General features: G+C 39.3%; 1 protein-coding gene across 3 annotated transcripts in view; it reads right to left on the bottom strand.

Moving 5' to 3' along the window:
- LOC140236852 (general transcription factor IIF subunit 1-like) overlaps positions 1-17571 on the bottom strand; it is a 74729-nt gene extending 57158 nt beyond the window's left edge. For all 3 annotated transcript variants that reach the window (XR_011901800.1, XM_072316787.1, XM_072316788.1), the window contains exons 1-3: positions 17536-17571; positions 10463-10539; positions 6674-6746 (exon numbers count right to left, since the gene is read on the bottom strand). Coding sequence is in view for 2 of the 3 variants with exons in the window: in XM_072316787.1 (XP_072172888.1) it covers positions 6674-6746; positions 10463-10539; positions 17536-17547 (162 nt within the window). In the remaining variant the exon portion in view is untranslated. The remainder of the gene's footprint in view (positions 1-6673; positions 6747-10462; positions 10540-17535) is intronic.
- Between the last annotated feature and the right edge of the window lie 6010 nt (positions 17572-23581).

Below are 23581 nucleotides of genomic sequence, written 5' to 3'. Positions count from 1 at the left end.
TTTAAACTTGATTTGAAATATCAAAGGCAAATTCCCCAAAATTGAATTAAACTTTGCGATTTAAATTCATGTGCGTTGCTGGGAAGATATGAGTGTGATTTCGCATGATTCTGTCGAGATTATTTTTCAGTGCCGACTGAGTTGAAATATGTGTGATTTTCCTTCCCTAAGTCGCCATATTTGTTCTGCTTAAATTTGTATTGCCATACTCTGAAAATGAATTGTTCTCGCGCTCCAATTCGCAACATTATAACTACCGCTCTGTACGGCGCGGGCCTGTCTGAAATAAGAAGAAGAAAAGTTTGTTCATCCGAAAACGACATCTTTCGGACTACTATAACCTTCGTAAAAACAAACCTCTTACCATTGTCGGACTAATTTAACTTTGGACTGAGATTTAAAACTTCGGCATAACGAACTTTAACAATAATTCGTTATCATTTTTTTCATTGACATTTTGTGAAGCAGCATGCGTTTCGGTAGTTTGAAACGTGTAAATGTTGCGATGTCTTTCCCCTGCAAGTGCAGACTAAGTTCGGTCACGGCGAAAGTTCCGTTACGAAATAAAAAATAATGCGAGCCTTTTCAACAATAACGCACTTCCGTACATTTTTATGCGTTTAAACGCAGTTTCTAGTTCCGGACAAGAACCGCAAGTCTTTTCTGCAACGCTCTTGCGTTTTAAAAACAGATTTGCATTTGATTTTTAGAGTTGCGTTTAAACGCAATTGAGTTTAAATTTCATACAATTTTCTAGTTTTGTGTTATTATCAAACGCAAGTCTTTTCAGCGTTCCGTGTGATTTGATGGACTTGTATTTGATTTTCAGAATTGCGTTTAATTTTTAATTTTGCTTACGATAAGTCTTTTAAACAATAACACACTTCCGTAGATGTTTAGAGATGCGTTTAAACGCAATTTCTTATAGTTTCGTACAAAAACCGCAAGTCTTCTCTGCAACGCTCTCACGTTTGAATACAGCGTTACGTGATTTGATGGACTTGCATTTGATTTTTAGAGTTGCGTTTAAACGCAATTGAGTTAAAAAAAAGTTCCCTTCAATTTTCTAGTATCGTGTGATTATCAAACGCAAGTCTTTCAGCGTTCCGTGTGATTTGATGGACTTGCATTTGATTTTTAGTGTTGCGTTTAAACGCAATTGAGTTTAAGTTTCCTACAATTTTCTAGTTTCGTCTGATTATCAAACGCAAGTCTTTTCAGCGTGCCATGTGTTTTGATGGACTTGCATTTGATTTTCAGAGTTGCGTTTAAACGCGAGTTAAAAAAAAAAAAGTTCCCTACAATTTGCATAGAGTTGCATTTAATTTGTAATTTTGTTTACGAAATAAAAAATAATGCAAGTCTTTTAAACAATAACACACTTCCGTAGATGTTTAGAGATGCGTTTAAACACAGTTTCTTATAGTTTCGTACAAAAACCGCAAGTCTTCTCTGCAACGCACTTGCGTTTAAATACAGCGTTACGTGTGATATGATGGACTTGCATTTGATTTTTAGAGTTGCGTTTAAACGCAATTGAGTTTAAAAAACAGTTCCCTACAATTTTCTAGTTTCGTATGATTATCAAACGCAAGTCTTTCAGCGTTCCGTGCGATTTGATGGACTTGCATTTGATTTTTAGTGTTGCGTTTAAACGCAATTGAGTTTAAGTTTCCTATAATTTTCTAGTTTCGTGCGATTATCAAACGCAAGTCTTTTTAGCGTGCCATGTGTTTTGATGGACTTGCATTTGATTTTCAGAGTTGCGTTTAATCTTTAATTTTGCTTACGAAATGAAAAAAATAATGCAAGTCTTTTCAACAATAACGCACTTCCGTCATTTCCGTAGATGTATAGAGATTTATTTCAACGCAGTTTCTAGTTTCGTTCAAAAACCGCAAGTCTTCTCTGCAACGCTCTTGCGTTTAAATACATCGTTGCGTGTGATTTGATAGACTTGCATTTGATTTTTAGAGTTGCGTTTAAACGCAATTGAGTTTCAGGTTCGTAACAATTATTTTCTAGTTTCATATGATTATCAAACGCAAGTCTTTTCAGCAACGCAATTACGTTTAAATGCAAAAGTTGCGTGTGATTTGATATCACCTGCATTTGATTTTTTAGTTGCATCATTAGTTGCATTGTAATAAATCTTTTTAGAAAGGGCCCTGCATACCGCTTCGGAATAATCAACGTTAGAATATTCAGATTTACAAAAACAGGGGCAGGGGGCACATACCCCCCCCCCCCCATACTTTTTGGGGCACCATCAAAATGTGCCCCCTTTTCTGGAATATGCCCCTTTTTAGGAGAATGGGACCGATTTTGCACTAGAAAGGGCAACTGAAAGTACAAAAAGGGCCTGGAAGGAGCACAGGGGCAGCTCTCGGGGGGGGGGGGGGGCAGGGGTACACAGTGCCCCTCCACCTTTTGGAGGATCAACTAAATGTGCCCTTTTTTCTTTGAAGGTGCCCCTTTTTTCCTGTAAAGGCGGGCACACTTTTTCCTAAGGGGCAGTTTTAAGAACAAAAAGGGCACTTTGAGGAACAAATAGGGCACTTTGAGGAACGAAAAGGGCACTTTGAGGAACGAAAAGGGCACTTTGATGAACGAAAATGGCACTTTGAGGAACAAAAAGGGCACTTTGAAGAACAAAAAGGGCACTTTGAGGAACAAAAGGGCACTTTGAGGAACAAAAAGGGCACTTTGAGGAACAAAAAGGGCACTTTGAGGAACAAAAAGGGTACTTTGAGGAACAAAAGGGCACTTTGAGGAACAAAAAGGGCACTTTGAGGAACAAAAAGCGCACTTTGAGGAACACTTTCAACTAACCAACCAACCCGTGTTCACATACAGTGTTACGGGGGTGGGGGATCTGCACAATTTTTTTTTACATTTCATTTCACTTTTTTTCGCATGCGTGCCCTCGATCACATTTACTTTGAGCATGCGGGCATGAACAGAGCGAGAGAGATGGCAATTCTCGTAGCCGTCCGACATGCCTGGCACATGGCTTGCGACCACTAATTTTGCTCCAGACGATTAATAGCCGCATTCCCCACAGTAACACACGCATGCACATACTGCACCCACCCAACGCGCTCAACCGCTGATTGCGACACTCGACGTACAGACACCATCAACGTACTTCCGTATGTACGCGCGGGCACACTACGAACACACTACCTAGCTAGTAACTCTATGGCCGCTGCGCTGCGGACTCGGAGGCAGTCGGAACGGTCAAAGCCGGTCGGCCGTACCGTACGTACATAAGTACAAGTGTACGTACACGTTGTCTCGTTGAGTTTGAATCAGCAGATACATTGGGACGCGAGTGAACTGAACAGAAGGTATGATATTTGAGATGAGGAAATTTGTTCAAGCTTATTGAAGTGTAGACTTTGAGAAAGGGCATATTATACGTCATAAACAACAACTTTCATTCTAAAAGGGCACCACGGCCACAAGAAAAAGGGCACATTTTTTTTGGCCGTAACTTTGATCACGGAAGAAAGGGCATTGCGGCCAACGAGAGGGGCACCGACGGCCATGGCCGTCGGTGGCCGTCGGTTAATTCGAGGCCTGATACCCTATCTTCTCTCTTGACTATTGTACATACTCAAATTAGCTCATTATGTTAAATTTGCATGATTAAGATCCATATTTTTCAAAATGAAAACTGTTGCTACAAATGGATTCCTCATAGAAAACCCTTGTAATGTTGCATTATCCTTGTTTTCTGGCTTCCTGGTTTAAAATGAGCAATTTATTACATATTGTACACATGCTAATCATAATAAAGATTACGCTAATAAAAAAGTTGCCTAAAGTTGCCCAGGTGGCAACAAAGCTAAATTTACATCAAGACATAAATCACCCCCCTCAAAAAAACAAAAAAAAAAAAACCCAAAAAAAACCTTGTACTTAACAATATTTTGGGCCATGTACATGGCCAATGAGACCGTCTACTGGACTACCTGGCGAAGTGTACAAAGCACCGCTTATAGGAGAATATATTGCAAAATCCCCTAGGATAGCATTTATATTTGATACAGTTGATTCAAATTTTGCCATACAACCTCATCATATTTCACTTTTGACATAAATTTCAGTTCTTCCCATCATTTGATATGTAAGCTTCTGAAAGCTTAACTAAATATTCTACATATAAATAGACCATTTTTTTTTCCTTGTTTAAGCCCCCTCCACCCCTTCCAAAAAATCACACAACAAATCAAACTGTAGCATGTGTGATCATGGTACATATTCTTTACAGAAGGCTTTAACGTTTAGATATTCTGATGCTGTTCACATCACAGCCTATGGAAAGAGAATTTATGAAGTTGAGGCACTTCTTGCTTGTTTGCGGTCTGTTTGGAACTAACAGTACATATATGGTCACTGCAAGCATGTATCGATAATGCAGACAAGTACAAGTATGGGGAAAGGTTACATTCAACAGTTTTCTGGTTTTGACACAATGCATGCCTTTGCCCACTGTTTGGTTCAGTTAAAAAAAAAACAAAAAATGTTACATCTGCACAAATTCTTTTTTGCTTTTTTTTAGGGTGGAAATCTATCTTGCAATAAAATCAACTTTCAACTCCCACAGGTAATAACATGAATAGTTAGTTGGAACCGAACAATTATCTTGTCACATAATGCAAATTATCACTGAATCCGATCTCGCTATAATGAGATTCCACTATAAAACTTAAAAACATGAATGTACTACCGGTTTGTGGTTAGCTCCAGTACACTGCAGAGGACTGCTCTGGGAAATTTGCAATGGGACACTCATACAGTCCATCATCTCCTATCCGGCCTCCCTCTATCTGGATCTCACTATTCTCTGGATGCAATCTCAGTGTGTGTTTTTTTTTTTCTTCAATCTAATAATTATGGGGAAGAGGGGATTTCAAACTAGAACAATATTCCCACACAAACACACTTGTATACTACATATTCTTCCCAACATAATTAACATACATTCACATAAAAAAAACAAAAAAACGCACACCAGCTGGTGATCACATGAGGACGTGGCGTGTTCACAACAAAATTGATACGCTGTACAGCCTATGTGTTCCTCTCATTCTCACTGCCACATGCCCATCGATATGACTAGACTTGCATTAGTTCAAGTTCATTGGCTGGGGGATGAATGACATTAACATTCACTATTTGTACACACACTTTTCATCACACACAAGTTTTGCCACATTTCAAATGCTCCAAACACCAGGCCCGGTACAGTAGGTGTTTACCATGTTTGAGCATCAGTCCAACAATGGTCAACTTCACTGAGCAGTGATGACTGAATTTTGACATTTTGTAGTTTTGTCGACTCATTCTGTTTCTTTCCAAGACCTGCTTGATACATTTCTCAATATTTTGACAGGTAAATTTGACAACAAATTGATTTCATTTTGGTAAAACCAAAAAGCTTATAGTTTTGTGCTGACGTCAAAGAAAGAATTTCAGTGTATGCTACTGTACCTGCAATAGCTATCATGCATATTTACAGTGTACATGTGTAGCTACCAATATTGGGTAATCGGCTACATGTATTGAACATTGAGTCTCCCATATCCAGCCAAATCCCTTTTAATATTCTGATGAGCACTGGTCCCAACATGTCCGGATAGGAGAGGCCAGACTGTAATTGGTTATCAGTTCTTGGCTCCCCTTCCTCAGAGAATACAAGGCAATTAAGTGCCATAATGTGTCTCGCCCATTCGCCTACAAGAAATTATACGCGAATGGGATATAACAGATACATGTAAAAACAGAGATATAACAGATAAAAAGAGATATAAAAGGGTAAAAATTTATGGCAAAAAAGAAATGTGCCATAAAAATTTAACATTGGGCCCTTAAAGTTCGTTGACCCTGCATGTGATCTTTGACCTTGTGGTGACCATCCACTCCCCAAGGGACATCTACCATCCAAGTTTGGTCACAAACGGAGTTATGGATAAAAAGTTATGACCCATACACGTAATAGAAACACGCTATAAAAATTTAACATTGGGCTCTAAAAGTTCGTTAACCCATGCTTGTGACCTTTGACCTTGTGGTGATCATCCACTCCCCAAGGGACATCTACCATCCAAGTTTAGTCACAAACGGACCATGGATCAAAAGTTATGACCCATAATAGAAACGCGCCATAAAAACTTAACATTGGGCTCTAAAAGTTTGTTGACCCATGCTTGTGGCCATTGACCTTGTGGTGATCATCCACTCCCCAAGGGACATCTACCATACGAGTTTGGTCACAAATGGAGATATAGATCAAAAGTTATGACCCATAATAGAAACGCGCCATAACAACTTAACATTGGGCCCTAAAGTTCATTGATCCCTGCCTGTGAGCTTTGACCTTGAGGTGACCTTCATATATGGTAAAATGTGAAACTTTGAATGACCCCTCTTCCCTTAAAGTTTGATTGCAATTGAAGCCCAGAGTAAAGAGTTATTGAAGTTTTTTGTAGCAGTACGGACAGACGACGGACGGACGGACGACGGATGGACAGACGACGACGCCGCAGGCGATCCCTTAGTCTCCCCTCACCTCCGGTGGGCTCGACCAAAAAAAAAATAACAACAATGGAATGAGAGTGTATAAAGTGTCCATGGGGGAAAAAAAAAAACAAGAAAAGCAGGATACCTGTTTCCATTTGGTCATATCCACATTGTCAGATCTCTTGAACTGCATGACACTGTATTTTTTCCTTTGATTCCTGCAGAAACAGATTATATAGTTATATGTCATAGAATGTAGAAGAAGACACCAGTAGCCACTTAACTAACTGGTGTACTGCATGTTATAGGCAGCGATCTGGGAGGGAACGGGAGACATGTCCCTCCTAGAAGTTTACATGGGAACCTTCCTACTCTCAATTTTTAAAGCTTAACCCCCTAATGGGAGGGGGGATTCCCTGGTGGTTTAATTTCGGCAATAGGCAGCGATCTCGGAGGAAACGGGAGACATGTCCCTCCTAGAAGTTTACATGGGAATCTTCCTACTCTCAATTTTTAAAGCTTAACCCCCTAATGGGAGGGGGGATTCCCTGGTGGTTTAATTTCGGCAATCATTTCTGAACCTGAGAAAATTTGTGCTTTGGCCTGTCATGACTTTTCATGATCTTTTGATATCAAATTTTCACAATTCAGACTAAAATTTATTGCACCATGTGGCATTTTATGGTTAAAATAGCATAACAAAGAAACAAAGAAACAAACAACAACAAACAAACAACAACAAAATCTCAGCCTGAATAGGGTTGATTTTTGATAGTTTGATATGCAAACCTCAACAAGCAAACAAATTTTGATTGAAAATGTTCAAAATAATTCTACCAGAGGTGTACACCAGATTGCTGAATAACTATTCCAAAAATGCAAGAGCTCATTCATGTTAGAGGGGGGAACCCCCCCCCCCCCCAACCCCTTGGTCCCTTCTGATTCACAAGGATCTTTATTTAAAGCCTTCAAGATCCATCATACACAAACTTGCAAAGTTGCAGCCACCAATGGGTGTACACATAGTACCAACTAACGGGATGGTATAGTATTGGTGGAGATGAGGATTGTGCTTTTAACTTTTTGGCGGGATACCAAGAAACCACTTATGAAATAGTGGAGCATACCATTCTAAGAGGAATTCAAAGTTTATTTGATGAAAATCGGTTTTGGAATGGCTAAGACATCTAAAAACAAAGTAAAACAAAGTGATTGTAATAAAAGGTGGGTCCAACCTTTTATTAGGAGTGCTCTGTTTTGGATATCTCAGCCATTTCAAAACCAATTTTCATCAAATAAATGGTGAATTTCCCTTGAAATCATATGCTCTTTCATATTTCATGAGAGGTTTCTTGTTATCTCACACACACAAAAAAAGTTAGAAACATGAAGTTCCTAACCAAAACTATATGATCCCTCTACCTTCTCTGTTTCTTGAAAAGAAGATTTTTCAAGATTCCTTAAAAATTTGAACAAACTAATTGTGTTATCACAAATCTCTCTTCTACAGTTAATGTGTATATCACTGTGCCAACCTTCAAGCAGCACAAAATTAGATCTTATTACCAAAGGGATGCTACGTACCTAGTTTGGTGAAAATCTGTCACGGGGTCTCATGCTTGACACGCATTGCAAGACACATGACGTATGCTGGATTATGAATGATCACAATAGTTCACCTGAAGCCTTTGGCTCAGGTGAGCTAAAAACTTATATTTCTTATATGTGAATGGACCTATTAAAGATTGAAATTGTCAGTGTGTCAGCCTTCAGAAGCCCTGTTTTATGGCTCTCACGTGCATTTCATTCACTCTGCATTCCCAACATTTCTGCAAACCTGATGGATTTTGAAGATGAGTCCTAGGGGACTTGATTTTTACCCGAGTTCTAAGACAAATTCAACCTTAACCATTGATCAACTTCCTTGTGCTGCCTGTTGTGGGTATGTAGGTCAATTACATGGCACTGAGACTTAATTTTCATAGGGCCTCATGAACACGTACAATGTACATGCACCACTTTTGTCCACAGTGAGTATCTACAGGTGTATACTTGATACAAATTGGGATGCTGAAAATGAAAAAAAGTATTAATTTCAAAGAATTCTTTGATGCCATGCTTGCCACTATTTGAGATTTTACTGCTGCTATGCAGTGGTCATTACCAAAGCTCATATATACGTATATTACAGAAGGTGCCAAATTTTGAGCTGTCACATGACTTTTGTAACATAACATTGATGTACATGTGCTATGTACTTGAGAGAAAATATTTGAAATGTATATTTGTATGTTTTCTTTTTAGCCTAATAAGTTCCAGGAGTATCACTCCCATACAACCAACTTTGTATCCTCTACCCCTAAGTGATTCTTGCCACACTTGCTAAAAAAAAAAAGAAACCAGAAATGTCGCTATGGCGACTGATGCCTCCGTCATAATGCATGATTCTCCCAATAGGTGTATAGTACAATGTCTTCACAATGTGTGATGACAGTTTCACATAACTGGCAAAATAATGAAATGACAGGTTTGTCAGAAATGTCTTGAATGTTCACTTTCCTTGAACTAGGTTTGCTATAATAGTCTAAGAGTGCAGGTACATGTATTTGGGGAATTGAGGATTTTCACTTGACTTTTGACCGACCCTTTTATAAGTTTATGCACTGAGTAATTTTCAAGGTATGAAGAAAGAGTGTAATTACAGTATAAAATAGAATTTTTCTTTTTTTGCATTTAATCCTGGTCTTTGACCCTTAACCTTTGACCTTCGGGCAGGAATTTCCCAGAGAATCTCCATTAGGTAACACATGTATATATTAAGTCTTAAAAATAATCCTGCAAGCATTGCCTACATATACTTGTATATGAGGAAAATAGTAAAATTTTGAGGAGTTGACCTTGACCTTTGACCCCTAACTATTGACTCATGACCCCTAAATTCCCTAGATAATCCCTGCCAGTCAGTACATGCGTATGTACCACGTTCCATGAAGATACATTGAACCACTTGCGAGAAAAGTGAAATTGTAACATTTTCACCTGACCTTTGACCTTTGACCTTAGACCTTATGACATGAAACTCTCTCTGGAGAATCTTTACGCATAGTACATGTCTACTCTAAGTTTCAAGAAAATACCTTCGGACATTGCATAGACATGGGGGAAATAGCAACATTTTTAGCATTTGACCTTGACCTTTTGACCTTTGACCTCTTGCCAATTTCACTAAAAAACTGCTCAACTAATTGCTCCATCTTACATCATCCTTGGACCAAGTTTGGTGAAAGTTGCTTCATCCAGTGTTGAGTTATCACATAAACAGATACATTTTAGGATTTGACCTTGATCTTTGACCTTTGACCTCTGTCCGATTTCACTCAAAAACTAATCAAGTAATTGTCCCATCATACATCATCCTCGGACAAAGTTTGGTGAAATTTGCTTGATCCAGTCTTGAGTTTTCACGTAAACGGGTACAATTTCACGATTTGACCTTGACCTTTGGCCTTTAACCAATTTCGCCCAAAATCTAATCAAGTAATTGCCCCATCAAACTTTATACTTGGACCAAGTTTGGTAAAATTCCAGTCAATATTACTCAAGTTATCGCGTAAACGAAAGCGAAAACGAAAACAGACGGACGGACGGACGGACGGACAACCCGAAAACATAATGCCTCCGGCACCACTTCGTGGCGGAGTCATAAAAATATAGTTTCCAAGAAGACTGACAAACATAAAGTTTATTAAATAGAGAATAGGTAAGAAACAATAACACTTGCAACAGCTTACCTCAGCCAAGGCTAAGCAAGCAAAGTTAAAAACCAACAACAAACAACAAAATCTAATATGGAATGAAATGCTGATTGATAGATACAATTAGGGTTAATACGAGTCTTGTTATCTTAGAAAGAAACAACTAAAGTAGAACTCACTGAGGCAGTCTGAAAGGGTACTCCTTGACCTCCATCACGCTCTGTCTTGATGTACCTGGAGCAGGTGATGCTGTGTTCTAGAAAACAAACAATTATCAATTAATTCTATTTGGGAAAAGAAGATCTATACCTTCGTGGAAGATGACTTGATTTTGTTCAGAAAATGCAAGAAATAACTTGAGCATCATTCTCATCTCAGCTTTTATTGGGACAGAACAATGCAACTGTGGTATATGATTACATTCCTGTTGCTGTTGGTTTCATCTCCATATAGTGAGACAAATGAAACTGTGCATATTGGAACATGCATGGAAAGCAAAGGTTGAATTGTACAGGCCGTGATTTCTGTTTTTTTCCTCAATAAACATGAACACAAACATAATGAAAGGACACACACAACGGTGTTGTGATTATATGGATATAAAGCAGTATTTACCTGAATTCACGATTCCTCCCTTCATGATATGAATTCTTCAGTCCTTTTACAATATCACAAAGATTTTTTCCTTTTTTTTTTTAGATTACGAAAAACAGAAATAAATCACGCAAGACCACCATCACAAGAAAATCTACACTTAGCATGGAGCCTCAGGGCAAGAGAAAAATATACCAAAAACATCTTGGGGTAAGAAGGGGAAAAAAAGTAGACCAACGCACCCGATACACATATGCTATGGCACAAATCTGCTAAAAATACAAAAAGAAGGCAAACACCAAGCGATGTTTCGTCTGCAAACATAATTTGTGAGTAGAGTGTCTTTCAATGTAAGTTCATTCAATGAAAATTCATTGACCTTTTAAATAGCGCCATTTATGATGAGCATAGTACAGTTGATGCATCATATATTACTTTTGGATTAGCACTGCCTCACAACTCCTCGTACAGCAAGATCGTGAGCGCACTGGGCTCGTAAATTCATGATATGGGCAATTCCACAGTTAGGTGGACATGACATGGATAAAAGAAATGTGCCTCTTTATCTTACTCTTTAATTTGGGTATCAACTAATACCATGGATGTTCACCAATCATTAAGGTCTTTCAAATTCAGTAGATTTTATTTTTCGTATTTATTGATTTTGCGAGATCTAAAACCATCATTTAAAATGTACATGTGGGACTGGGGGTGCTGAAATTCACTTGAATGCAAACTACAGTGGATTCCTTTGAAAATTTTTCTCAAAGTTTTGCTAAAGGGTAAAAGATGAATACATTTAAATACTCAAGAAGTCATGTGACCTTTTTTCAATTACAAAAGGGTGAAATGACCTGCGGAATTACTCCGGACAAATGTAACGTTACTAACCATGCTTTTGGGGGTCTAGCTAATAAAGTATCGGTCGAACTGCTAAAAATATTTGTGTGAACATTTGTCATGATGCAATAATTGAAATTAATGCAACACTTTGTTTGAAGTAACTTGAATTTTTGCACACTTTTTGTTACAAGACAATGATTTTTTTGTCATGTCCTTTTTTCATAACCTTACTAACAAGCCCTTTAAGTTGCCATAGCAATTCTAATATCTACTGGATTGTATTCATTGTTTTCTATATCATAAACCTGGGAAGGATGAACATGTTTTTAACATGATTTTGACTTGAAATGAATAAATGGTGATTTAGTAGTAAAAATAAATATCTAAATTTGTTTAAATGTAACGTTACTAACCGCGGAATTGCCCATATGGAGTTTGAGACCCGGACTGGGCAAGTTTGCTACATCAAAAAGTTCATTTTTCGATTAGTTATGTCATGTTTATCTCTACAGGTTAATTGCAGTAAAGTCCGCTGGAGGTGGAGATCGTCGAAGGAGAGACAGAAAGATGGAGGAAGAGAAAGAGAGGGAGAGAGAGGAGAGAACGCAAGAGAGAACAATTTTTGAGCATATTTTTTTGTTCAATTAGTACCCCCCACCCATATACCATGCCCATTTTTTACTCAACCCCCATCAAAATTATTGCCCTCTTTTAGAATGTCAACCTACTGTAATTTTCATGCAATTTTAGTGGGGGGGGGGGTACATATGGAAGTCTTTCCGCAAGCCTTTTGCTGGTGAAATACACAACTTATAGAGGGGCAAAATGTGGGTTTCTCTTCCATCATTCAGTGACAGCACTCTGTCAACTTGGGGTGCTCCCATCCACAATATAACCAAGGCTTTAAAAGAGTTGGGAGTTCCAACTGGCTGTAATTATTCAAACTGTTGTCTGTTTTCTATTGATGTACAAAAGAATTTCACAGGTGCATTTGTGCCTTTGATGATCAATGTTCGACGGCGCCGTCTTGCTGAGCAATCTGAAGATTCATTTTGAACGTTAACATAGTGTTGGCCATATTTTGCTTATTCATTTATCAAACAAAATGAAATTTCACTTAATGATAAAACATGTAAACAAAAGTCAATCATGTCCAGAAATTTGTGCAAAAGTGTAAATCAGAGATGTATTATGTGAAAATGTTTCAAACTGTACCATCCTGGAAAGCCAGTTTTATCACTTTTCCACTTAATTTCCACAAATAAAACTAATATGGAATAATCTTCAAGTATAATTCTTTATTGATAGATATATCAGAATAGTGCCCGGTATGCCCAGTCGAGTAATTTTCATCTTTATTTCAGCATTTTTTTCGCAATTTCTATTCGCGCATCCTCGTGTCTGTACCACCTACCTTTTATAAGAAGGGATAGAGAAAAGTAATAACCATCACAAAGACATATCTTCCTTAGAAAGTGGCTAGTGATTATGCAATGATACACGAGTCAATTGTCTTCCTATCTGCGGGGCAGATCCTGTTTGGCACATGCTTCAAATATTTTTGAGCAGCCGCATCGAACATCTAGCAAAGGAAATAAGACAGTTGTGACTCCATTCTCTTGAACCTCCTTGGTATAAGTGAGTCTGTGTCGACACGGAGCACCCTGGGGCCGGTTAGTGTAGCGGCAGTGTGGAGTAGGGGAACACAGCATTGTCGACTGTATGTAGAAATAGGACTGATTAATTCACCGATCAGTGGCTGACAGCGAGTTTTCATCTGGACACTTGACCAGCACAAGTACTATAATACGCAAACTGCGGTCTTTAAAATTTTGGAAAGAGTTCCTTATGTACCCCCTGCTAAAATTGTGTGAAAATAGCTCAAGGTTGACATTCTAAAAGAGGGCGATAATTTTGATGGAGGTTGAGTAAATTTTATTTTTTTTTTGGGGGGGGGGGGAGGGGGTTATTTACAAAAGAAAAAAAATAATGTTGACAAAATATTTTCTCCCCTCTCTAGTTGCTTCCTTCTCTCTCTCTCTCTCTCTCTCTTCCTCTCTTTCCCTGTCTCCTTCTGTCTGTCTCTCCATTTGATGATCGCCATCTCCAGTTCCTGCATCGTACCTGTAAAGATAAACATGACATAATAAATAAAAGAAACTTTTTGGGGCCGATTTCCAGGATACCATCTTTCTTCCTCCCTTTCTCCCGTTTTTTTGTTGTTTTTTTTTTGTTGTTTTTTTTTTTGTCTTCAACTTATTTATTCTCAGAAGGAATTCCTGGAGTCTAATGTCCCTCGACTAATTTAAAGGGGCATAGTCCCGGTAGTGTAGAGGGCGCTGTTGATGATACTGCTGATCACCGTTAGCACTGATACGAAGACTGCCGAAGTTGAGCTGTCAAGAGTAAAGTGCATCTGGTGTTGCTAAGTAACGTTGCTTTCGTGGTCTTCTCTGCGCATCGCGTAGTCTGTAGTAACGCCAGGGTGCGTGCATATGTGCTTGTTATTATGACATAACAAAAGAAGTTTGCTAAAGCTGTCATCCCCCTCAGCCGAATCATGAGCCGAACTGTGATCGGACCACTGACTACAGTGGATCGGACTTCTTCGGACTCGGGGAAGTGGGCCAAAGCGTAAGCGCTAAAGAGGAGTCAATAGCGTAGGTCTCTATAGGAAACTTGCGCCATGCGCCCACGTACGCATTTGACTAAAACACCGGGACCATGCACCTTTAACCGCCGTAAATACAATCAGAGACTCCAACTCTCCCGCTTTCAACGGGAGATCTCCCATTGAAAGCCAATTTTTGCAAAATCTCCCGTTCTCCCGCTTGAGATTTAATTTCTCCCGCCCTGGCTCTGTGTCTCCCGCTTGAAATGATTTACTTATTGCCATCGTATAATGAAATATAAGCCTTTTTATAGACAGCACGAGAGAGCATCTAGAACTCTAGAGCTGCCAGGGCCCTTGAGTGGGCCCTGGATCCCGGCCGCAAGGAATTCCGTGTTTTGCGCTCGTGATGTGCGCTTCGCCCTGGCTCTGTGTCTCCCGCTTGAAATGATTTCTTACTTATTGCCATCGTATGTTGAAATATAAGCCTTTTTATAGACAGCACGAGAGAGCATCTAGAACTCTAGAGCTGCCAGGGCCCTTGAGTGGGCCCTGGACCCCGGCCGAAAGGAATTTCGCATTTTGCGCTCATGATGTGCACTTTGCCCTGGCTTTGTGTCACCCGCTTGAAATGATTTCTTACTTATTGCCATCGTATGTTAAAATGTAAGCCTTAGACAACTCGCAAGACCATCTTGAACTTTAGAGCTGCCAGGGCCCTTGAATGGGCCCTGGATCCCGGCCGCAATGAATTTCGCGTTTTGCACTTGTGATGTGCGATTCCCGCACATCAAGATGCAGTCTCTCGTTTGCTAGGGGTTTAGAAAGCGGGAGAATCTCCAGATCAAAAGGTGCTTGGGGTTGGAGTCTCTGTAAACAATCCTAACCTAACCCTAACCCTAACCTATAGATATTATAAATTGTTAGATCTACCCTTGCTTGCTAAGTAATGCCGTTAGGCTGCGTTCACATAGAAGTATACTATTCGGGTATTCGGGCTCGTTTTTCGAGGGCATGCGAATAGCTTGAATCGAACGATAGGATTTCCTCACACCGGTTCACATAGGAGGGCACTATTCGAAAGTACCGAATAGCTGCGAAAAGTATAGCAAAGTGGGAATCGAACTTGTTCGATTTTCTTGCAGCGTATACCGTCTCTCGTTTATGAAATAATGACAATTTTGGTCTGGATTTGCCCTTTAGCAAAAATAGGCATGTAGACTGACATTCTGATGCAGTTTAAAAATTGTTAATAAGATTTGCTAGGATGTAGGAGGAAGAAATCCTCACTGCATGGGATGGTGAGTTGACGGCGCGGGTGATGGTGTATTCGGGGCCCGAATAGCGAATACCGAATAGCGAATACTGAATACCGAATACTTCTATGTGAACGCAGCCTAATGGCAATGCACGGCCACGGATGCTCATGCACTGCGGTGTCGGTGGGGCAGATTGCATGATTTTGCCTTAGTGTTGGACTGGAGGCAAGGAAATGACATGCCACATGGCATTATCGCTTAAACTTTTTACGACAAACAATTGGCTGTAAAAAGTAAAGTATGCACAAAAATTAGGATCAATCGCTGGCAGAGTAATAGTCCCCCCCCCCCCCCTAACTACACGCAGCCGCTGTCGCTTTGCGACAGCGGCTGCACCTCTACTCCTTCGCAGACGTTGTTATTTTCAGCGGTGGGTGTACGTTTCCTTCATGAATATCTTTATTAATCGTGGAAAACTAAAATACAAGGAATCCCCATAATCTATGATAATCATTCAATAATCGGTATGCGTATTTTTTTTAATTACGTCAAAAACCCACCGAAATCCGTCCTTAAAATCAGGTCTGTAAGCGTCCGTATAGCTTCACTCCTCATCTTCTGCGTGTTATTGAATAGCAATCACTCTCCTATACTACAACGTAGCTAGTCGGAGCGGAAGTGGATGAGCTAGTCAGAGCGGAAGTGACGTCAAATCATGAGAGCAGCACACGCGGAAATACATGTACGTAGAAGACGACAAGCTTTACGTAACACAAGAAACGCACGGGCGTACGTAAATGCTACCATGGTACCTCGGGTTGAGCGTTCGTGATAGTTTGTTGATTTTGTGAATCATCGCACAATCTACTCCGAAAAATTCAACAATAAGGTTTGGATACCAACAAAACACCAAATTCAACTCAACCATCAACAAAATACGATATAGGTGGGTGGTATTACTGTTTAAATCAAACAAAATAAAAGACATTTTTGTGGTCTTGCCGTCAAAAGCGACGGTCGTTAAGAACGTTTAAACACTTCACTAGTAAATATACATGTCAGACTGCTGTTTGCACAGCGGTCTGGTCAGGCTACCCCCCCCCCCCCCCCCAACGTTAGACTCTAAGCCCTACCGTTACGTGAAATAGACCTCTTTAGTCCATTACTGGCATTAATTTAAAGTTGGCGAGTAAATTTTCACTATACATTACACGCATGCGCACGCATTACACTTTTTGAGATATTAATTTCTGCAACTACTTATACTTAACGAGGTCGCAACACAAGTTGTGTAAATTACAGCGACAGGGCTGTCGAGCTGTCAAGCTGTCAAGCTAGGGGGTACGCATAGGTAGAAATCTATATTGTTCTAGCTAGGTCTAGCTAAAATTTTACTCAACTAGCCAGAGATACTTGACTAGTCCAGAACAGGGCTAGGGGGGGCATTTCATGAAGCGTTTTGTCGGATATTCCGTCTGACAAAATGTTAAAAGCTACTGAAATCCATGCATCTGATTGGCTGAGAGCAAATTTGTCCTACAAGTTGTCGGACAAAATGCTTCATGAAAGTTCATGAAATGCCCCCCAGAAGAAGAGTTGCTCACTGGCACATTGCGTAGTCCCATACATTATTATGTGTGTTGGTTAGGCAGGTCATTCTTTTGGGTTCTAACGTTCGTCTACGCGCCCCGGAGACCCGCCGCTTTGCGGCGGGCACTGTACGTTGTACGTTGGGGCTGCTGGTCGTAGTTAACAATGGTTAACGTTCGTCTAGATCTCGAAGTTTCTAGCCTCTACTTTACACAGCCCAGTCGATTCGCTGTAAAAAGGCGTCTGATCGGGCTAAGATAAGGGTAATTTTGGAAATTTTAGACTCTCTATCTATCTAGACTAGATCAAAGGGTGAGCAATTTGGTGAGAAACAGGTGAAGTGATGACTACTAACCGGCTGCGCCATGATTTGCTTCCACGTTCCAGGTTCATCAGTCCTGAGCTGTGCTAGCTAGCTGGCTGTGGCTAGCTAGTGGTACGTAACAACGTGTGCTGTGAATCAGATCCGGGCAAACTCGGCCCAAGGGACAACTCGTCCCACCCGTCGATGGTGGGCCGAGTTGTCCCGCTCGTTGGTATTGATAGTGCTAGCAATATTGTTTGTCTCTGTTTATGTTCATTTTGTCTTTATGACGTCTTTTCTTTCACCGTAATTTTGATGAAAATGTGTTCGGTTAACTTTTGGGGGTATTACGACGTAAAACTGACATTTCAGACGTTTTTTTCGCGATTCGCAATCTCCATAGGCGCACGTTCATTTCTGCGCGATGAGCTAACTCGGCCCACTTTAGCTGTCGTTTTGTCAGTAAATCTCCGTAAAACTATCAGTTTTATAATGTATGAAAGTATATTTAGGGTACCTATAACTAATTTCATCTTCGAGGGAGTTTAATTTTGCGCATTGTTTGCGCATATTTGATGAAATGTTTCATAATTGTTCTAGGAGTAATTCATAGACCACCCCAAGGAAATTTAAGTCTTGTCATGAGTGAATTGCAAGATATGTTGCTGAATCCTTTACTTAGTAATAAAGATCTATTTTTAATGGGTGATTATAATATAGATTTATTACAATGTGATGTGAATAATCAATGTAATGACTTTCTGAACTTGATGGAGGCCTTCTCGCTTATGCCCTTAATAACTAAACCCACTAGGATAACTGAAACTTCCTCTACTCTTATTAGGTGATACGCTATCAGCGTATCACCTTTTGTGATTGTCAAAATCTCTCTTTATTTTTAGGTGATACGCTATCAGCGTATCACCTATTGTGATTGTCAAAATCTCTCTTTATTTCTTTTTAGGTGATACGCTATCAGCGTATCACCTATTGTGATTGTCAAAATCTCTCTTTATTTCTTTTTAGGTGATACGCTTTTAGCGTATCACCTATTGTGATTGTCAAAATCTGTCTTTTTAGGTGATACGCTATCAGCGTATCACCTATTGTGATTGTCAAAATCTCTCTTTATTTCTTTTTATTCTTCTTTCTTTCTGGACAATTTTGTGTCATCAATATCTCAAGAATGACATTACGGAATAACATGACATTTTCAGGGAACATGTCTCATGACAAAATCTAGCCACAATAAGGTTTTCATGACAGTAACATATCTATGACGTCATCTAGGCGCCATTTTGTGATTTTCGGACCATGTTACATGATCGATCATAACTTCATAACTAAAGGTCATTTCTGTATCATTTTCGGTGGACATTAAGTTCAGGTCACGCTCTATCTTACATTTTAATGCTAATTACCTAGGACATTATTACGGGCGCGTACGCGCGCGTCAAACTTTTAAAAGGCTCAAAACAACTTACCAATGGGAAATCTCGAAGTTTCAGACAATTTTAAGCGTTTCGCGCGTTCGCGTCCGTCCGCACATTTTCGCGCGTAGTGCGCGTAGACAAAATGAAAATGCACATTTTTTGACAGATTTGGATTCCTGATACATTAAGCAATAATATCCTTTGATTTCCGATCAATTTTGACCTATAACAAAGGAATGCGTTGGCGTCAAAGTTGAAATTTCGTGTGCGCGTCTATGTGCAAATATAGCGAAAAACATGTCTTTGTTTATTTCGCCATAGCTCTTTAAAACGTCTGGTTACCCTATGTTTTTATTGCATATTACAAAAACATATGAATTGGAAATAACGTTTCAAGTATCAATATCTCCATGAATACATTATGACGTCATCATATCATCATCTGAAATCAAAAAAGTGGAATTGATTTTTTTAAGGTACTGTTTCTGAGATTCATTTGCTCGTATCTCTGTTGTTTAAGCTCAATATTATCCCAAATTCAGATATGTTGTACTTTGAACATTTACCTTTCAAGTCCATGTCATAGATTTGAAACTTGATGACGTCATCATGCTTTAAATTGTGTTTAAATGTAAAGACGCAAAATCGGACAAGTTTACGTGTTATGTCTATGGGAGGTGATTTTTTTAGAAACCATGCATTGACTTGACAACGTTTAAGCACCTTTATCTCAGCTGATTTTGCTTCATTTCCTCTGAAACTTAAGTATGTTGTAGCTGTGACAATAAGCTGCAGTAATCATGCATTTTATTCTTTGAAATCTCCTCATGAGGTTGACAATTTTGCAATTTAAAACTGAAAATGAGAATGGAATGCGGACGAAATGATTCCTGATTCGTCTTTCACGTACATAAGTTTACGTTCCTCTAATTTTCTCGTCGAGACATATGGCCGAGTGGTTAGAGGCGTCGTCTCAGAAACGTGAGGTTGCACACGTACGGGTTCGATCCTCACAAGAGCACGAAAGAAAATAATTATTTTTTTTTTTACTTTTTTTTTCTTCAATGGAGTACTACACCTTCGTCCATGTAGAAATCACATTTGCATGTAAACACACCTATACGCACACACTCACACAGTATACCTTTGTTTTGCGTTGGAGACTGCATTACTTCGACTGCTGCAAAATTTTGCAGGCTGGACTTTTCGTCCATGTAGAAATCACATTTGCATGTAAACACACCTATACGCACACACTCACACAGTATACCTTTGTTTTGCGTTGGAGACTGCATTACTTCGACTGCTGCAAAATTTTGGAGGCTGGGCTTTTCAAACTGATATAGTATATTGTAACAAAATGAAATTTGTTCATACCAATTCAGTAACACAATGTAGTCGTGGTTACTTTGTGCTGATTTATACATGTAACAAGCTATACATTGTAAAAAAGGTATTTGCATTGTTCCTTTAAGTCAGTCTTCTGTATTGATGATTATTTGTCAATTAGTGGTTTTTGTGGAGTTTCAGATAGTGATAAAAAGTATGGATGATAAGTGCAGCGATAATTCCTACAGTTAGTTCAAAGTTGTGTTACAGATGTTTGATACATGCATTTAGCATTGTGTGTGTATATACGTGTGTATACAGGTTGGCCATATGACACATTCTAGACAAATAATCTTAATTAATTAGCAAACGTGATCAGCTATGGAACTGAATATGGTACTAATGTATGATGTTAATGATTCTAATTAAACTGTGATGAGTTTAAAGGGATAGCGTAACTGTGTGTAAAAATAAGGCAATTATAAGGAAATTTTAGGGGAATTTGATAACCATGCCTATAATAATTTCATACAGGTACTAATATCTGCCTCATAATCGTGCGATAGATCGTCATGTCAATAGCAAACTGACAACGTACGATGAATGTGTTATATATTGAACAACTGTCTTTCAAGTCCATAACGTTCCCCATATTTTCTCGTCGAGACGTATGGCCGAGTGGTTAAAGGCGACGTCTCAGAGACGTGAGGTTGCGGGTTCGAACCTCACAAGATCACGAAACAATATACTTAGCTATTTTACTGTTCTTTTTTCTTCAATTTTGTATTACATATTCGTCTATGTAAAAATCACGTTCGTATATAAACGCACCTATACACACACACAGACACACACACACACGCCATATCCTTCTTTTTTGTGTTGAGTGGGCATTGACTTTCCCCCTGTTATATCTATACATTGTTGTTGTTTTTTGTCTTACCATTTCCGTGGATGACCCGTGGCCGAGTGGTTACAGAAACAGTTTCGCATGCACGCTCAATATAACTTCAAGGTGCCTATATCAAATTCGTTTCTTGTCGATCACAGATGACCGCCATCTGATGACCACAAGCGTATCACCTAACTCGTCCTCAATGTGACGAGTTTTCATGTCTCGTTTCTTATTAGGTGATACGCTTTTAGCGTATCACCTATTGTGATTGTCAAAATCTGTCTTTTTTCTTATTCTTCTTTCTTTCTGGCCTATTTTGTGTCGTCAATATCTCAAGAATGACATTACGGAGTAACATGACATTTTCAGTCAACATGTCTCATGACAATATCTAGCCACAATAAGGTTTTCATGACAGTAACGTATCTATGACGTCATCTAGGCGCCATTTTGTGATTTTCGGACCATGTTACATGATCGATCATAACTTCATAACTAAAGGTCCTTTCTGTATCAGTTTTTGTGGACATAAAGTTCAGGTCACGCTCTATCTTTCTTTCTCTGATGCTAATTACCTAGGACGTCATCTAGGACGCGTAAGCGCGCGTCAAACATTTAAAAGGCTCAAAACAACTTTCCAATGGGAAATCTCGAAGTTTCAGACAATTTTAAGCGTTTCAAACAATTTTGCGCGTGCGCGTCCGTCCGCGCATTTTCGCGCGCACAGCGCGTCAGTAACATGAAAATGCACATTTTTTGACTGATCTGGATTCCTGATACTTTGAGTAACAATATCCATTGATTTCTGATCGATTTTGACAAATAACAAAGCAATGCACTGGCGTCAAAGTTGAAATTTCGCGAGCGCATCTATGTGCAAATATAGTGAAAAAACATGTCTTTGTTTATTTCGCCATAGCTCTTTAAAACGTCAGGTGACCCTATGTTTTTATTGCATATTACAAAAGCATATGAATTGAAAATAACGTTTCAAGTATCATTATTTCCATAATTACAATATGACGTCATCATATCGTCATCTGAAATCAAAAAAGTGGAATTAATTTTTTTAAGGTACTGTTTCTGACATTCATTTGCTCGTATCTCTGTTGTTTAAGCTCAATATTATCCCAAATTCAGATATGTTGTACTTTGAACATTTGCCTTTTAAGTCCATGTCATGCTTTTGATATTTGATGACGTCATCATACCTTAAATTGTGATTAAAGGTAAACACGCAAAATCGGACAAGTTTACGTGTATTGTCTATGGGAGGTGATTTTTTTTAAAAGCATCAATTGACTTAACAACGTTTAAGCACCTTTATCTGAGCTGATTTTGCTTCATTTCCTCTGAAACTTTAATATGTTGTAGCTGAGACAATAAGCTGCAGTAATCATGCATTTTATTCTTTTAAATCTCCTCATCAGATTGACAATTTTGCAGTTTAAAACTGAAAATGAAAATGGAATGTGGACAAAACGATTCCCCATGTATCTTTCACATACATAAGTTTACGTTCCCCATATTTTCTCGTCGAGAGGTATGGCCGAGTGGTTAAAGGCGCCGTCTCAGAGACGTGAGATTGCGGGTTCAAACCCCACAAGATCACGAAACATTTTTTTTTTATTTTACTTTTTTTTCTTCAATTTTGTATTACATATTCGTCCATGTAGAAATCACGTTCGTATATAAACGCACCTATACACACACACAGACACACACACACGCCATATCCCTCTTTTTTGTGTGTTGGAGACCACATTGCTTCGACTGCAGCAACATTTTGCAGGTTGACTTTGTCAAACCGATCATAGTATGTAATGACGACGACTGAGGTGTTGTACTTTGAACAATTGTCTTTCAAGACGATGTCATTGTTTTGTAATTTGATGACGTCATTACACTGAAAATTGTGATTAAAGGCAAGGTATCAAAACCAGCCGATTATAGGTTTTATGTCTGCGGGACGTATTTTTCCCAAGTTGCCAGAAATGGCATAGTGACCTCAGTCGTTACAGGGCCGCTTCTCGGGTTACGCCATTTCCTGACCCACTTTATCTGACACACTCTTTCTGACACACTTTTTTTGCCATTCACTTTGTACACGGGGCAGTTTTCATGAGACGGCGTCTGTTATTGGCTACTGTGCTAATGAATATTCAAGACTATGGTATGGCTTGTCGAACGTCGCGCTCAAGGCCGGCCAATAAGAGGCGGCCAGGAGCTGGTGAGCCGGAGGCGCGCGGCAATTTCTAACCTCATCCACGTGTAGGCCTTGCTACTACGTGGGCTTCCAGTACCTTTTTTTTTTTTTTTCAGCTAATTAACCCATCCACGTACGGGCCTCTGTGTACTAGTAATCTTCGTGCCTGCCTAGTAAGTCGGCAGTGAACTTGGGCGCGATCTTCCCTACGGCGCGATCTACACGCGAAGGGTA

This window comes from Diadema setosum, chromosome 13 (genome assembly GCF_964275005.1).
Source record: "Diadema setosum chromosome 13, eeDiaSeto1, whole genome shotgun sequence".
NCBI lineage: Eukaryota > Metazoa > Echinodermata > Echinoidea > Diadematoida > Diadematidae > Diadema > Diadema setosum.
This window is presented reverse-complemented; position numbering and strand designations above follow the sequence as displayed.